The sequence below is a fragment of the Annulohypoxylon maeteangense genome, assembly GCF_022496945.1.
Source record: "Annulohypoxylon maeteangense strain CBS 123835 unplaced genomic scaffold GGS22scaffold_4, whole genome shotgun sequence".
Classification (NCBI taxonomy): Eukaryota; Fungi; Ascomycota; class Sordariomycetes; order Xylariales; family Hypoxylaceae; genus Annulohypoxylon; species Annulohypoxylon maeteangense.
The window spans coordinates 739805-752354 of NW_025953251.1; the positions used below are offsets into that span (position 1 = coordinate 739805).

General features: G+C 45.3%; 3 protein-coding genes across 3 annotated transcripts; 1 reads left to right on the forward strand and 2 right to left on the reverse strand.

The window, feature by feature from the left end:
• Positions 1–931: 931 nt before the first annotated feature.
• GGS22DRAFT_107026 (LuxS/MPP-like metallohydrolase) lies at positions 932–4655 on the reverse strand. Its single transcript, XM_047957836.1, has 4 exons — positions 4289–4655; positions 3375–4229; positions 1689–3324; positions 932–1630 (listed from the first exon to the last, which is right to left on the reverse strand). The coding sequence occupies exons 1-4, from the start codon at positions 4562–4564 to the stop codon at positions 1320–1322; spliced, it is 3078 nt and encodes a 1025-aa protein (XP_047821113.1). The 5' UTR covers positions 4565–4655; the 3' UTR covers positions 932–1319.
• Positions 4656–9969: 5314 nt separating this feature from the next.
• On the reverse strand, positions 9970–11291 carry GGS22DRAFT_156621 (uncharacterized protein). The gene is made up of 3 exons (XM_047960399.1): positions 10660–11291; positions 10195–10574; positions 9970–10135 (listed from the first exon to the last, which is right to left on the reverse strand). The coding sequence occupies exons 1-2, from the start codon at positions 11137–11139 to the stop codon at positions 10200–10202; spliced, it is 855 nt and encodes a 284-aa protein (XP_047821114.1). The 5' UTR covers positions 11140–11291; the 3' UTR covers positions 9970–10135; positions 10195–10199.
• Positions 11292–11543: 252 nt separating this feature from the next.
• GGS22DRAFT_107058 (zinc-finger domain-containing protein) lies at positions 11544–12476 on the forward strand. The gene is made up of 3 exons (XM_047957837.1): positions 11544–11900; positions 11958–12125; positions 12229–12476. Exons 1-3 carry the CDS (start codon positions 11610–11612, stop codon positions 12289–12291), a joined length of 522 nt encoding a protein of 173 aa, XP_047821115.1. The 5' UTR covers positions 11544–11609; the 3' UTR covers positions 12292–12476.
• The last annotated feature ends 74 nt before the right edge of the window (positions 12477–12550 follow it).

Consider the following 12550-nt stretch of genomic DNA (forward strand, 5'->3'; position numbering starts at 1 on the left):
AATTGATTCACATAAACAAAATATGCCGTGACCCTAAATTTTGTGAGTATGCTAGGTATACGTATGAATGTGGGTGGTGTAAGAAAGTAATATGAATGGTGAGGCGCATCTAATATTCGATTTCGGATTTGCTATTAAGAGAGAAAAAAAAGTTGCGGGTGGAGGCAATAGGTAGATAGGTACCTACTCACATATGCTTAAAAAAAGGAAATGTACCTATTTATTCTCGGGTACTGGTTACCTGTCCAAGCCCGGAACTGGTCGCAATTTACAAAAATTGAAAGTACTGAGTACTTCGTTTGTACGAACCCTAACGCCACTAAGGTGATGCAGTAACAGCTAGCAGCGGAGCTACTACCTGGGCTACTGGGTTGCAAAAATTGCAATGCAAGATGTGGAGGTACCTGGTATTCTGTTGCGAAGAACAGAATAGAAGTAAATCTTGGCAATTGGTGTGGTTCAGCCCAAATAGATGTTTCTAGGTTGGCAGATTGGGTAAATAAATGAAGAAACAAAAGAGAGTGGAGTAGAATGAGTCTAGCGTTGTATGAATGATGTAGGTTGATGCTATAATTGCTGGAAGGTGGAGGGGAAATTAGTTGTAAAATGGTAAGGCGTGTTCCCGAAAGTTGTGTTTGGTAAGCGGGTTGCGACTAAAATTTTCCCAATTGGCAGTTGCCGTTTGTACGCGAAGACAAAAATAGCAGCGCCATCTCTAGGCGCTAGGAACTACCTGTAGGTACCTCCAGGGTACTGGAACCTCGAGGTATTTAGGCAACCTTTTAGACTAAGCCTATGTGCACCTTATTACAACGAAGTGCATTTCTAAAACTTGTATAGACTACCAGGTAGGTAAATAGAATATAAAGAAAAAAGGATAGTCAGTCACCTGGTATCATCATGGATCATCTCTCAAACACTATGTAGGTACTTCACAGATACATTTATTATTCTATTTTCTAGTACTGTCGTTTCCGTCTAGGTAGGTGTCTTAATGAACATCGTACCTTCTTCCACTTCCAGTTTCACACATCGATGAAGGCTCTTTCCATGTCTCCTCCGGTCTCTGGCCAACAGTATACCTACGTGTGTAAGGTATCCATCAGGACCATAGATGAACTTGACTAAAGACTTGACTAAGCCATATGTGGGGTTAAGAAGGCATCGTTTAGGCTACTCGAGCAATACAATATCGTCTTGAAGAGCACCATCTCAGCCATTCCAAACGTGGAGTTGAGAAGCGCGGCAATGTACCATGCAAAAGGGGGTATGGCTCCTCGCGTTCTATCATCTACTCAACGCTCCCTCCCGCGATCATTTCAGAGCTTTGAGTCTATCTCTTCGAATTCACTGAGGTCTCTAACCGGACGTGCCCCTGCTGTTACCGAAAGCCTTGCCTTATAGTCTCGCACGTTTCGAATCAATAGTGGCTCTGTACCGTTCGACCAGATAGTAGTCGTGTCTCCATTGCTCGACTCTTCGGCTTCCGTCACCTTCGGACCAATACCTTGCGCAATAAGCTGCACAACTAATTTTGCTCGCGTTGGTGATGTGGGTTTTATGTAGGTTGAGTAAAACTCCACCATCTCTGCTTTTGTAAGTTGCTTTACCTGGGCTGCATCTCGCTGGGCTGTACATATTGTTAGTAAACGTGGTAGATGATTTCAAGGGAGGTAGTTGCACTGTACCTGATTCAAAGTCGTAGTATTCGTTGTTGATCTGGGCCCAGTGCCGCCCTGTTTCTTGGTCCAGGTTCTTTAATTTCTCGAGGCGTTTGATGATGACGCTTCGCTTATGGCTTTCGAAGTCTGCATCGCTCATACTCTCAAGAGAAGCGGTCTGGGTAACTAAGAAGGAATCAATACGAGATTCAAGATACTCTGAAGTACGCTCGCTTTGTATTATAAAGCGGAATCCGTACGTCGTCGCGGAGCTACGTAAACCGCTAAAGACCACGTAACCAAGCTGCTCCTTAGTTCGGAGCTGATCGAATGCTGGCTCGTGGATGATCTGGTCAAGGAGTTGTGTCTTTGCGCGAACCATACGATCCCCCTTGTCTCCAATATGAAGATAATACTCGATACAGTGGTTGACATTTGCAGGATCCCTCAAGGTTTTCTGGAAGAGAAAGTTTGACCCTGCCGGGAAATCTAGAGATCGGATGATTGGCCACTCCTCCTTTGCTAAGATACGAGGTTTCAGTATCTTTTCAATCATGTCCGTCAATTTTAGAGCATCCTCTTTGTACACATTCCCATGTACGTAAGCTTCAATATGCAGCTGTGACATGGTCTGCCTATGAAACTGCCTTACAGCATCGGCTGTGATTCCAGGAAGCTCGGCTACCAACTGCTCAACCACATAATCGTGTTCTGACGTGAGCCACGAAACATAGTCGCCGATTTGCGTAAAAGGCTGCTGCAATTCGCAGTTCTTGTAACCGCGGGTCAACCTCTCCTTGATGATTTCAAACCGCTCATCCTTGACCTCAAGATCTCGCATTGTGATGAGAACCTGCTCTAGCAAGACGGGTAGTTTATCGTTGTATCCAGATACCTCAATGAATAATCCTCGGGAATCGAGGCTAACGTTATATTGCAACCCAGCAAGCTCAGCGTCGTATGAATACTCCTCTAGAGCATCCCGTACAAGATCCGTGAATAACTTCGACTTGACGGAATTCTCTGCAGAGGCAAAGATACTCGGGTTCTTGATGCTCACGATTAGATTCGCCTTGGGTACCCAAAAGGTGTCGTCCTTCTTATACCATGTTCGCGCTACATCATCGTTACGGATTACTCGAGGCGCAGAGGCAGGTCGCTCGACCTCTTTCTTCTCCACCTCAAGCTTCGTCGGAATAAACTGATTTCTATGAGGAAGATGTAAGGCAGGAAGGCGGTCTGCTGCAGTGCAATTTAATGCCTTAGAAATTTCGGCTAGAAATTCTTCAGGAATCTTCTCGGACTTGTATTCGGTACCATACCATTGCTCCTTCTGATCCCAACCGCCCGGAAAGTCTCGAGAGACTATGGTCATTCTGAAATTGTCAGGTCGTAAGAGCTGTACCCCTTTATTGATAGCCTCCGGATCAAATTTACGTAGACGGCTCTGTCCGCTAAGCAACCACTCTCGTGGCAATGGCCTTTGCATTATAGCGCAGACCTTGCTGGTAAAGCGACTAGCTGGCGTCTTTTGCTTAAATTTGAAGTCGACATCTGCCATACCCTTTTGTTCCTCGAATATCCATTCCTGGGGTGGTGTTTGCCTGAGAAGTGATACATATTGGAAGAATACTTTAACAACTTCTTTGTAATGTTTTAGCCCCTAGGCTACAGATTAGCATTATGTAGTCTACGAAAATAGCAATGACATACCTCTTTCGTCAGCCTAATTTGGCAATCAAAGATTCCTGGGGTACCTGGACATATTTGATAGGCACCGGCGCTCAATGAATTAGCCCAACCTTTGGATTTTAAGTAGGCCATTATGCTTCCAGGACCCTCGTGACCGATCAGATGGCTGATATATCGGTTCGGTTGGGTTTCGTAAAGGAACTCCTCGTCGAGAAACGGAAAATAGAGATTCAATTCTCTGGAATCCATCACCGGCTTTGCGAAACATTGCATAGCTAAATGTTCTTTGGCATACGGCACTTCAGTCTCCCAGCGATTCTGCGGAAGGTCCTTGTTCGGAACACCGGAGAAAAGCTCAGCTACCCATTTCTCGAGGACATCGAGGGGTTCCCGACCTAATACGCAGAGCTTCATGCGGTTGGCTGAGTAATGCTTCTCGTGGAAGTCGATGAACTTTTGTCGCACATCTATACCTTTCGATTCGGGATCCGTTTTCAGAACCTCGAAGTTGCCCGTTGAGAAATGGCAGTAAGGATGCTTGGAATTAGACAGGGACTTCTCTAGCTGGTGGAGACGCCATTGATCACTCTGCAAGTTCTTCTTATTTTCAGAGTCTACAGCGCGTAACTCGCGATCCAACGTCGACGATAGGAATAGGGGTTCGATAAAGAACTGAGCGAACCGATCCAAACCACCAAAAAGGGGGGATAAATTTGTCGCGGAAGGTTCCTCGCCATTGCTGGGTTTGGCGGCTATGTCGAAGAAATAGTTGGTCGAAGTGGCCCCAGTGTATGCATTCGAGCTCCCTGAATGCGAAGAGAGGTACACGTTGTATGCGTTCTCTACCGGATACTTTTTCGTACCCATGAAAAGAAGCTGGGGTGTATTTTATCAGCTAGTGCTCTAACGATTAGACCTTGTTCAATAAGACTTACATGTTCCACGGCATGGGCCATGCCTGGCATTTCATCTTCGTCGCTAAAGTTACCAACATTAACGTCGAGGGCGGCGCTGGCCTTGTCCGTATCGGGATCGTGAACTAAAAGCGCCTCTAGTTGGTTCGGTAAACGTATAACGCGGTATGTCCGATCATCTAAGGAAGGAACCTCTAATTGGTCGGCGAGTCGCTCGACCGGTTGCTGTAGATGATCACTGTCCGACATCACGACGCCCGATGCAGCCGTATCGCGTGACGGCTTCGAAGAGCTCATGATGATTAAAAAATAGCCTGGATTTACCAAGGCACGGGAGTTGTGATATGGCTGCTTCGGGAGGGGAAAGGGAGAGGTCCTGGGTAGCGCTAAGCTAGAGGGGGACCAGGTGGGATAATAAGGCTTCAGCAGTTGACGACTTTTAATCAAAGATGCCGAAAGATAGCACAAGCTGACAAAAAAATGCACGTCTGTGCGAATGTATTGGTGGAGACGCTAACGTGGGACCAGGACCAGGTTCAGTTACCAGAGAGTTGGAAAGGAAGTTTAATGTGGGAGTCAGTTCGTGCGCTTGTTCGCTTGTTCGCTTCCCTTAACCAACGTCTAGAACGATCGGCTCGTACTCCGAAATCGACAGTTCGTAGCACGACGTCTGAAGTTCCACGGGTATTTGATTCGGGCCGGCAATGGTGGGTGCAGTAAGATGCTGACTTTCTGCCTGCCGATACGCAAAAAGACAGCCTCTGCCGAAAAGAGGCTATTGCCGACTCTGAATTTGGTCGTCCGTGCAACTGTAAGACGAATTCAGCTCCTGTCGGCAACTTTGCTGAAGTCTAGTGGTGGCCCGACCGCAAAGATGACTCTTGGATGAAAAAAAGAGGGCGCTGATAAGTATCTAAAGAGCTAGATCTTCTAGCAGTGAGGCTGAAAGAAGATCAAAGCGTCCTTCTAATAGCCGACTATAGTTTTCCCCAGATACCTGATGTATGATAAATTTCAAGTCCAAACTAACCGATGATTCTTCCGAATTAACTTCAAATAGAGTCCGAGACTCGGTAGAGCTCGTGAATAAAGGACAAATGCGGAAGATACAGCTGCGAATCGTTGTCAGTCACTGGGCATCGAATGTATATCGCTGGGCAGACTGTTGTGAAGAAGGGATGAAGAAGCTGACTGACTCGGGTTGAGATCCGGTGGGCTCTCCGAAACACCAGTAGCGCGTTTCCGCTATATTGACAATATTAACATGGATTGATAGACTTTTAGACTAGAGAAAACAGGCAATAGCGGTATAGATCGACGATGGAACGTTGGGGTGTCATGAATGCCATGGATGCCATGGATTTTGATGTACGTTGTTTACTTACGCTGTACTGAAAATGGCGGGTTCGGAAATTGGTGAATTGAGAAATAGCGAGGTCAATGGTTAGGATCCTACATCGGGCCGCAATTATTAGAAAGTTCCCCAATCTGACAATACTTCATGACAATGGCATGGAGAAAAGTCTATATGTATATATGTATATAGGTATAGGTAGTAGGCAATGCACCAAGTAGAAATGCGCGCTGGGCTGAACAGGTGACGCGATAAGCGGCCAGTGACGAGACCCAATCTCAATCTCGAATGAAGCGGCGGTACACGGACAAGACTTAAGCGTGAGTGCGAGTGAGAGTGAGGATAAGCGCAAACGCCGTGGAGTGCATAGTAGATTTCTATAGCATGGCCGGGGGTTGGCTACCCAACGCAATACATCTGACGTACGTACCTAAGTGAATGTCCAAGCGGTATACCTAGTAGGGGACGGGAACGGGTGATGTTCTGAATCCGAAGCTTGTGACGTACTCCTTGCAGGCGGCGTCGCTGTCGAGTTAGCAAGGTCTCATCACTAGGTACCCAGACAGACGATTAAGACCGGTTGTCGATATTTCGGAGACGGGATAGGAAAAAATTTGTGATGCAGCCGGAAGGGAAAGCCCGAATAGGAAGACACAATAACTTCTATACATGTAGGTGTTATGTATCCATATGCATGTGCGTATACCTAGATGACTACCCTAGGTGACCTTAGGTCGAATTGATAGGTAAGCAAGTGATTTCTTACTAGGTCAAGTAAGGTAAGGCATCCAACGTATTCATACCCTACCTACCTAGTACCATAAACCGATATATGTAAATCCGTTCGCGGCGACGACGACGACAATTGACGGGAAGAGAGGCGGGCCACGGAAAAAGAATGCGAGAAATGAAATAAAATAAAATTAGGAATAACCGTAGATACTACCTAGTAGGTAGCATGTACGGTACCTAGTACTAGATAGGGAGGTAAATTAGTAAGTAAGTAAGGTGAGGTATAGCCCTAGATGTCTCAATCTCAATCCCAATCGATGTCTGGAGAAGATCGGTGGCAACCTGGAACGGTATGGTTGATAATAGAGGGAGTTGAGGAATGTGGGGGGAATGGAGTCGGTTCAATGTTGGCGGCAAGGGTTTAAGTGTTTAAATATTGTACCTAGTAGATATGGGGTTTAATGGGTCTGGTAGCCCTGGAGGTAAGTCATCCGGTAGGTACTACCTACTACCTACAGGTAACAGTGTTTGGGTTAGGTCTGGTACTATTATCTAGCCTCCAGGTATGTATGCCGGGTACTTTCCCTTGCTATGCATACCCAGTGTATCACACTTGCCAAATCCACATATAAGATATGCGATTGACCCATAGCAACTGAGTAAAAAACATTGGATGAATCTAGTTTTGTAGCACGGGAAAGTCGCATCGTTACGAATTTGCCGACCTGTTATAATATACCAACTAATTGTCCCAGCTCCATATCATTGGATAACCATGCGCTTTTCAAGGATGCCGGCGTTTAACCAATACAAGTTCAACTTAAATGTAACTAGACCCATTGACTTCAACACTACCCACATTGTAGGTATAGGTAAAAAAGAGAAAATTAGTTAATGGCGTGACAAGGTCTTGTTGGAAACGCGGTGAAGACTAATTTGTTTAGGAGCAAGCTATTCCGCCACCACCTAGGAAGAAGAAAAAACACTCATGGAGATGTCAGAATTCGGGGTGGACGTCATTTTTCAAGAATGGTATCGACGAATGAAGAGTCGTGATAATCCACTCATCTTGAGGACCCTTGAGGACCCCGAGGTCGGTGACCAAATTTGATGCGAACTTATTCGCATCTGGTACGTATTATTAATCATATTAAACCAATCAGTCTAGGCAAATAGGAAAATGATTTCATCGATTTGAGCTATTTGGTTGTTTCTTTTGATACCATATGAAGAAATGAGTGGGATCGAGTCATGATTTACTATGACAGATATGACAGACAGTGTACAGGACACTAGTGACGACCCAATGTTTCTTCTAGATGGATATTGACGGCTACCTATGTAGGTTCAGTAGGATTAATCAGGCGTCAGGGTCCTACATATGTCTACAGTCACCACCTCAGCGGTCATGGGATCAGATACTCCGTCATGACTATAAAGGCTCACATAGGTAATCCTCATTCGTTATACTGAGCTTTGATATTACAACGTTTCAACTTCAAATCTGGTCGGATGTAGGGGCTCATAGTCCAATAGGTAAGGTAAGAAACAAGCAGACCAGGTTAGTAACCCTGTTTCTCAGTGGGTACGAGCGGTATGTTTCAATGCCGACTACACTAGCTGGGGCAGCAGATCAAATAGAAAAAGGGTAAGGAAACTAACTGTGGAACCCTTCTCGGGGTTGTGACAGGTCCAGATCTGTTCTGTATCTAAGAACTTCTTCGATGCCTTCTACTATGTAATATCGTAACAACTTCCAAGGTAGATTGCGGGCCTATTCATGGATGTTTACTATATATGTACCTAGGTATTTGCTGGGATAGGTAAAGGTAACACATATTGAATTGGTCTGGTAAATTGGAAACTAGGTATAAATATTACATAGTTAACTAGTTTCTTAGATAAACAAAAGAAAGGAAAACGCTTTTAACACTGACAAAATCTGATTGTAAATCTCGTCGTTTTATATCCTTATTCGTTCAGTGAATGATAAAACGACGTGATCTGTTCTCGGAATTGCGAGTTTTCTGTAAAGATAGTAAAAGCCAAGAAGGTTCTGTGTTGTCATAAAGATAGGAGAGCTTTCACCGTACCTATAATCGAAGGGAACTAGTAGTAGCTTTCGGGATAGGAGAGCCTAAGTAGGGTGGCATCAAAGATGAAAAACCCATCCCTCCACGTTTCTGCATGGATTGACCGCAAATCATAGGTCCGGGCGTCTTGGAATCTTCCGGTTGGCCCATGATTCTTGGCTCCTCAGCCCAACTGAGTCGTGTGTGGGTATAACAAACCCGATTACATTCCTACTTAGGTATATATGTATGAATATGGATCCGTAAGAGGGTCTATATATCTCCCTCGAAAACCTCGGTACGTGGGGTTATAGACTACATTAGGTCCATATCATTGGGGCAGTCTATTTCGTAGTCTCAGTTTCATGTTCAATATTAACCCTAAAGAAACAAGTCATCGCATGAACCGCGCGGCCTTTGCGGCGTTAAAACTGACTTGTACGCTAGAGCTCGATCTATTCCGCTTCTGATTCGAATTAGCAACTCTTCACCCCGCTACATTTTAGCCTTAGAACATATGGATATGTAGAAGACGGATGCTGTGCATCATAGGATGTTATGCAACATTTGCCGGCAAACAGACCGTCTGAACCGTGGTTCGCCTGCCTATCCACTCGTCCGATGTTTGCTCTATAATTGATCTAGAAGTTACCCAATTATACACGATATGATCCAAAAAGTGTCGATCTCGATGTTGACAAGATATCCTGGAGATGCTGTATGTGCTCGGCCGAAGTGCAACGGACAATTGACACGTATCAGTACATCGGATCCCATAACAAGAAACCAATATTATGTAGGACAAAATATTCCATGCTGCTTACGACATCGCTATCCCAAAGAGTCTTATACCTTCCTACTACGAAAAGAAAACCTCTGTTGTGTGACGTAAAGATACATGATAAAGCCGTCAGGATATAGGCGCGTGTTATCGATCGAAACTTGTTATTCGTATGGATTTCTCACAAGAAGAAGTGAGATCTAGGAGTAGGGCATGCATATTGCGTCGTTAGTACAACTATGGAGTTGCACAATAGATGAGCGAGGTTGCACCGCGGCCTGTATACAGTTCTGCGCACGCTGCTATGCCGACGAATAGAAAGGTACCTAGGGGTAGGTTAAGCAATTATAGGAAAATGGCTGGGTGGCGTTGGAGGGTTGGTTAGGGCTTAAGCGGAGTAGACCGGGATAGGAGCCGGAGACTCGGGGGGATATGACTGGATTCTGGTCATTTCACAAGCCACTGTGCCGTATACCTACTAGGTACCTAAGTAGTCTCCAAGCTTCCTGTGTCTCTATATCGACTGTAGACTAGCCTAGAAACTGACACGTGCTGTATTATATCTGGTGGTAAATGGTATAGTGGAAATAGAAGTAGTATGTCTTCAAATGAAACCAATGCACCTGATAACGATGCTCACTAATCAAATTTAGGGCTTTTTGGTGAAGATAAGTTCTAATTAGTTGTTCCACAAAGCACTTACGTGATGCTATCTCGCACTTTAGGAGATATATTTCTACTTCCTTCGTGTCTCTAGTAGGTCTTTTTTTCTCGCCAGGTGGGAGGTCACATATTGATCAGGTGATCCGGGTCGAAGCAAAGTTCCGCAAAGCGTAAATTCGTATGAAAACGGTCCCATGGAAGATATGTGGCAGTGTGCTTCAATGATACACTTGCCTTGACTCCACGGGTATAGCTATGTATGGAATCTAAGTTCAGCACATTATCACACTGTTCAGCAAGGTGGGCAGATGACTACTCATTATACATGATTCAGCGTGTTGACCGTTTGGGACACTCCGCGGCTTTATGACCAGGCTTGCCACAACGATGACAAGTGAAGCTCGCGGATTGGCGAAGTGGGGTGCCACCTCCCGAGGAGATCGATAACAAACCGCCGGACGTAGAGGGTGCTCTAGGGCTATTCAAATTGACGTCCTTCTTTCTCCGTGCCTCAGCAAATTGCTTAGCTTTAGACCACTCGGCACTTTTCTTTCTTTGTAAGGTTGGTCGAGAAGGACCAGAACCTGAATGTGCCTCTGATCTTTGACCGTATGATTTCCGCCTCGCCCCTTCCTCTTCCGAGGACGAATCGGAGTCAGAGTCAGAGCTGGAATCATCACTTCCGGACTTATCGTCCTTTACCACCTATACTAGAGTAAGTTACGAAAATTGGAGACCGCGAACGTGTTTAGGAAACGCGTGATCGAGGATAGAATGGAGGATTCAGTACCTTTTTGGTTTCCATATTGTACCGTCTCACCATTGTTCTGGCGTGTGAGGTGTCAGCTGATTCGCTATCATCAAGACCAACAGTATCAGAAGAGTCAATTTGAGAATCAATCTGAGCAAAGCCAACTTGAACCACATTCAGAGGCGTTTGAATTTCACTAGGAGATCCTGCGGCCTCGTCCGATATATCAAGGACCCAACGCGCATCTCCAAGCTCAGCAGCATGATGTACCAAAGCCTCCTGTCGTTTCCTTTCTTCTTCAGCAATAGCGGCCTGTACCGCGGCCTGGTTGATTTGTGCGATCGAATTTATATTATTGTTGGTCGTAGGGTTGTGTACCACCTTGCGTCGTTTTGAAGCCTGCTCGTCTAGTTTTGGTGTGGAAGGAGAAGAAGAGGTGGGAGAAGCTGCGGCTCTTTGCATGAACTTCATAGTTAGTAGTCTTGAGGACATGCTTTTAGGGGGCGTAGGCGTCGCCATCTCGCCAAAACCTTTCTTTTCGATTTATCTTTCTGTCTTTTAATGCAGTCCGGTGTGAGTGATTTATTCCTAATGAATTGAGTTGTTGCTAAAGTAATAGCTATCGCTATGTTGATGGGCGCAGGTGGCAAGTCGCCAAAATTTGGTGTAGATAATAATAATGTACAAAAGTTGAAGGTATGAGGGTGGGTCTGATGTTCAAATATTTCAAGGTTCCAGTTCAAATTGAGTTCCCTATTAAGAGATACGTACCCAGGTACCTTCCGTTGCACTGGGCATCTAGTAATTATGACATAATCAAAAACTACTTTGTGTCACTCCAGCGCTAATAGCACAAAATGGTCCGAGCTCCTTTTCTAGCCAATCCCGAACCAGGAATTATTAGATACTCATCAACCTCAAATCATCGTAATCCAACGCTCTCCTAGATCATATCTCTCAATCGAGGACGACAACAACGACACAGCACGATGCTCTCACGATTAACCACCCGAAGAGCGTTACAGCTCCCTCAGCGAATGTGCGTTACGCAGCGCACTTTTACAAACTCAGCCCGTCTACTCGATGCAAACACCGCCGCGGTTAAGGCCGAAACTACACCAGAAACCAAAACCGAAGAAGACTCGCTGGGCGTGGTAGAGAATGAAGAGAGAGGCTTAAAGCAGGCGCCGAACCGAAAAGAGATCTGGTCAAGGAGCCAAAGGCCAAGGGCGGCAGCCATGACGGGCCCGAGATTCGAGCAAACCGATTTCTCTCTCCAGGTACGATACCGTAGCTGTTGTATACGATCAGACGGCCTGTGACTAACACCAATGCAGCCCCAAGCACAAGCAGCAATTGAGCTCATTCACAGGAAGCCAGTAGCATGGACTCACGATCGAGTAGTGGCATGTGATGGCGGAGGAGGCCCGGCAGGTCATCCTAGAATCTTCATCAACACGGACAAGCCGGAGATCGCAGTTTGCGGCTATTGCGGCAACCCTTTTGTGAGTCTAACTCTCCGCTTCGAGAAACCAATCTCAACTTCACCCGAAAAGCAAATTGGACAGATATGGTTCATGTGAGGCAATAACTAATATAGGTCAACAGGCAAACGAACACCACCGAGAGCATCTGGAATCATTGCCACAACCTTCCTATCCGCTTGCATAAAACGGTGAAATCACCCGGCGAATAGTTAGCCATGAATTAGCACCGAATTGATATAGCTCTGTTCCTCAGGTTTGATCGGCCATAGACACGAGCTAATTCAGCTATGTATATATTATTATCGACTGTTTAGACACCTAAAATTAGCTTCATGAAGATATCAGTAAAAGCAGTTCATATTCCCAAGAGCTTTGTAGCCATCTTAAAACATATCTCTAGCTGAATTCTATTAGTTGAATACTCTTACTTAGAATATGAAATG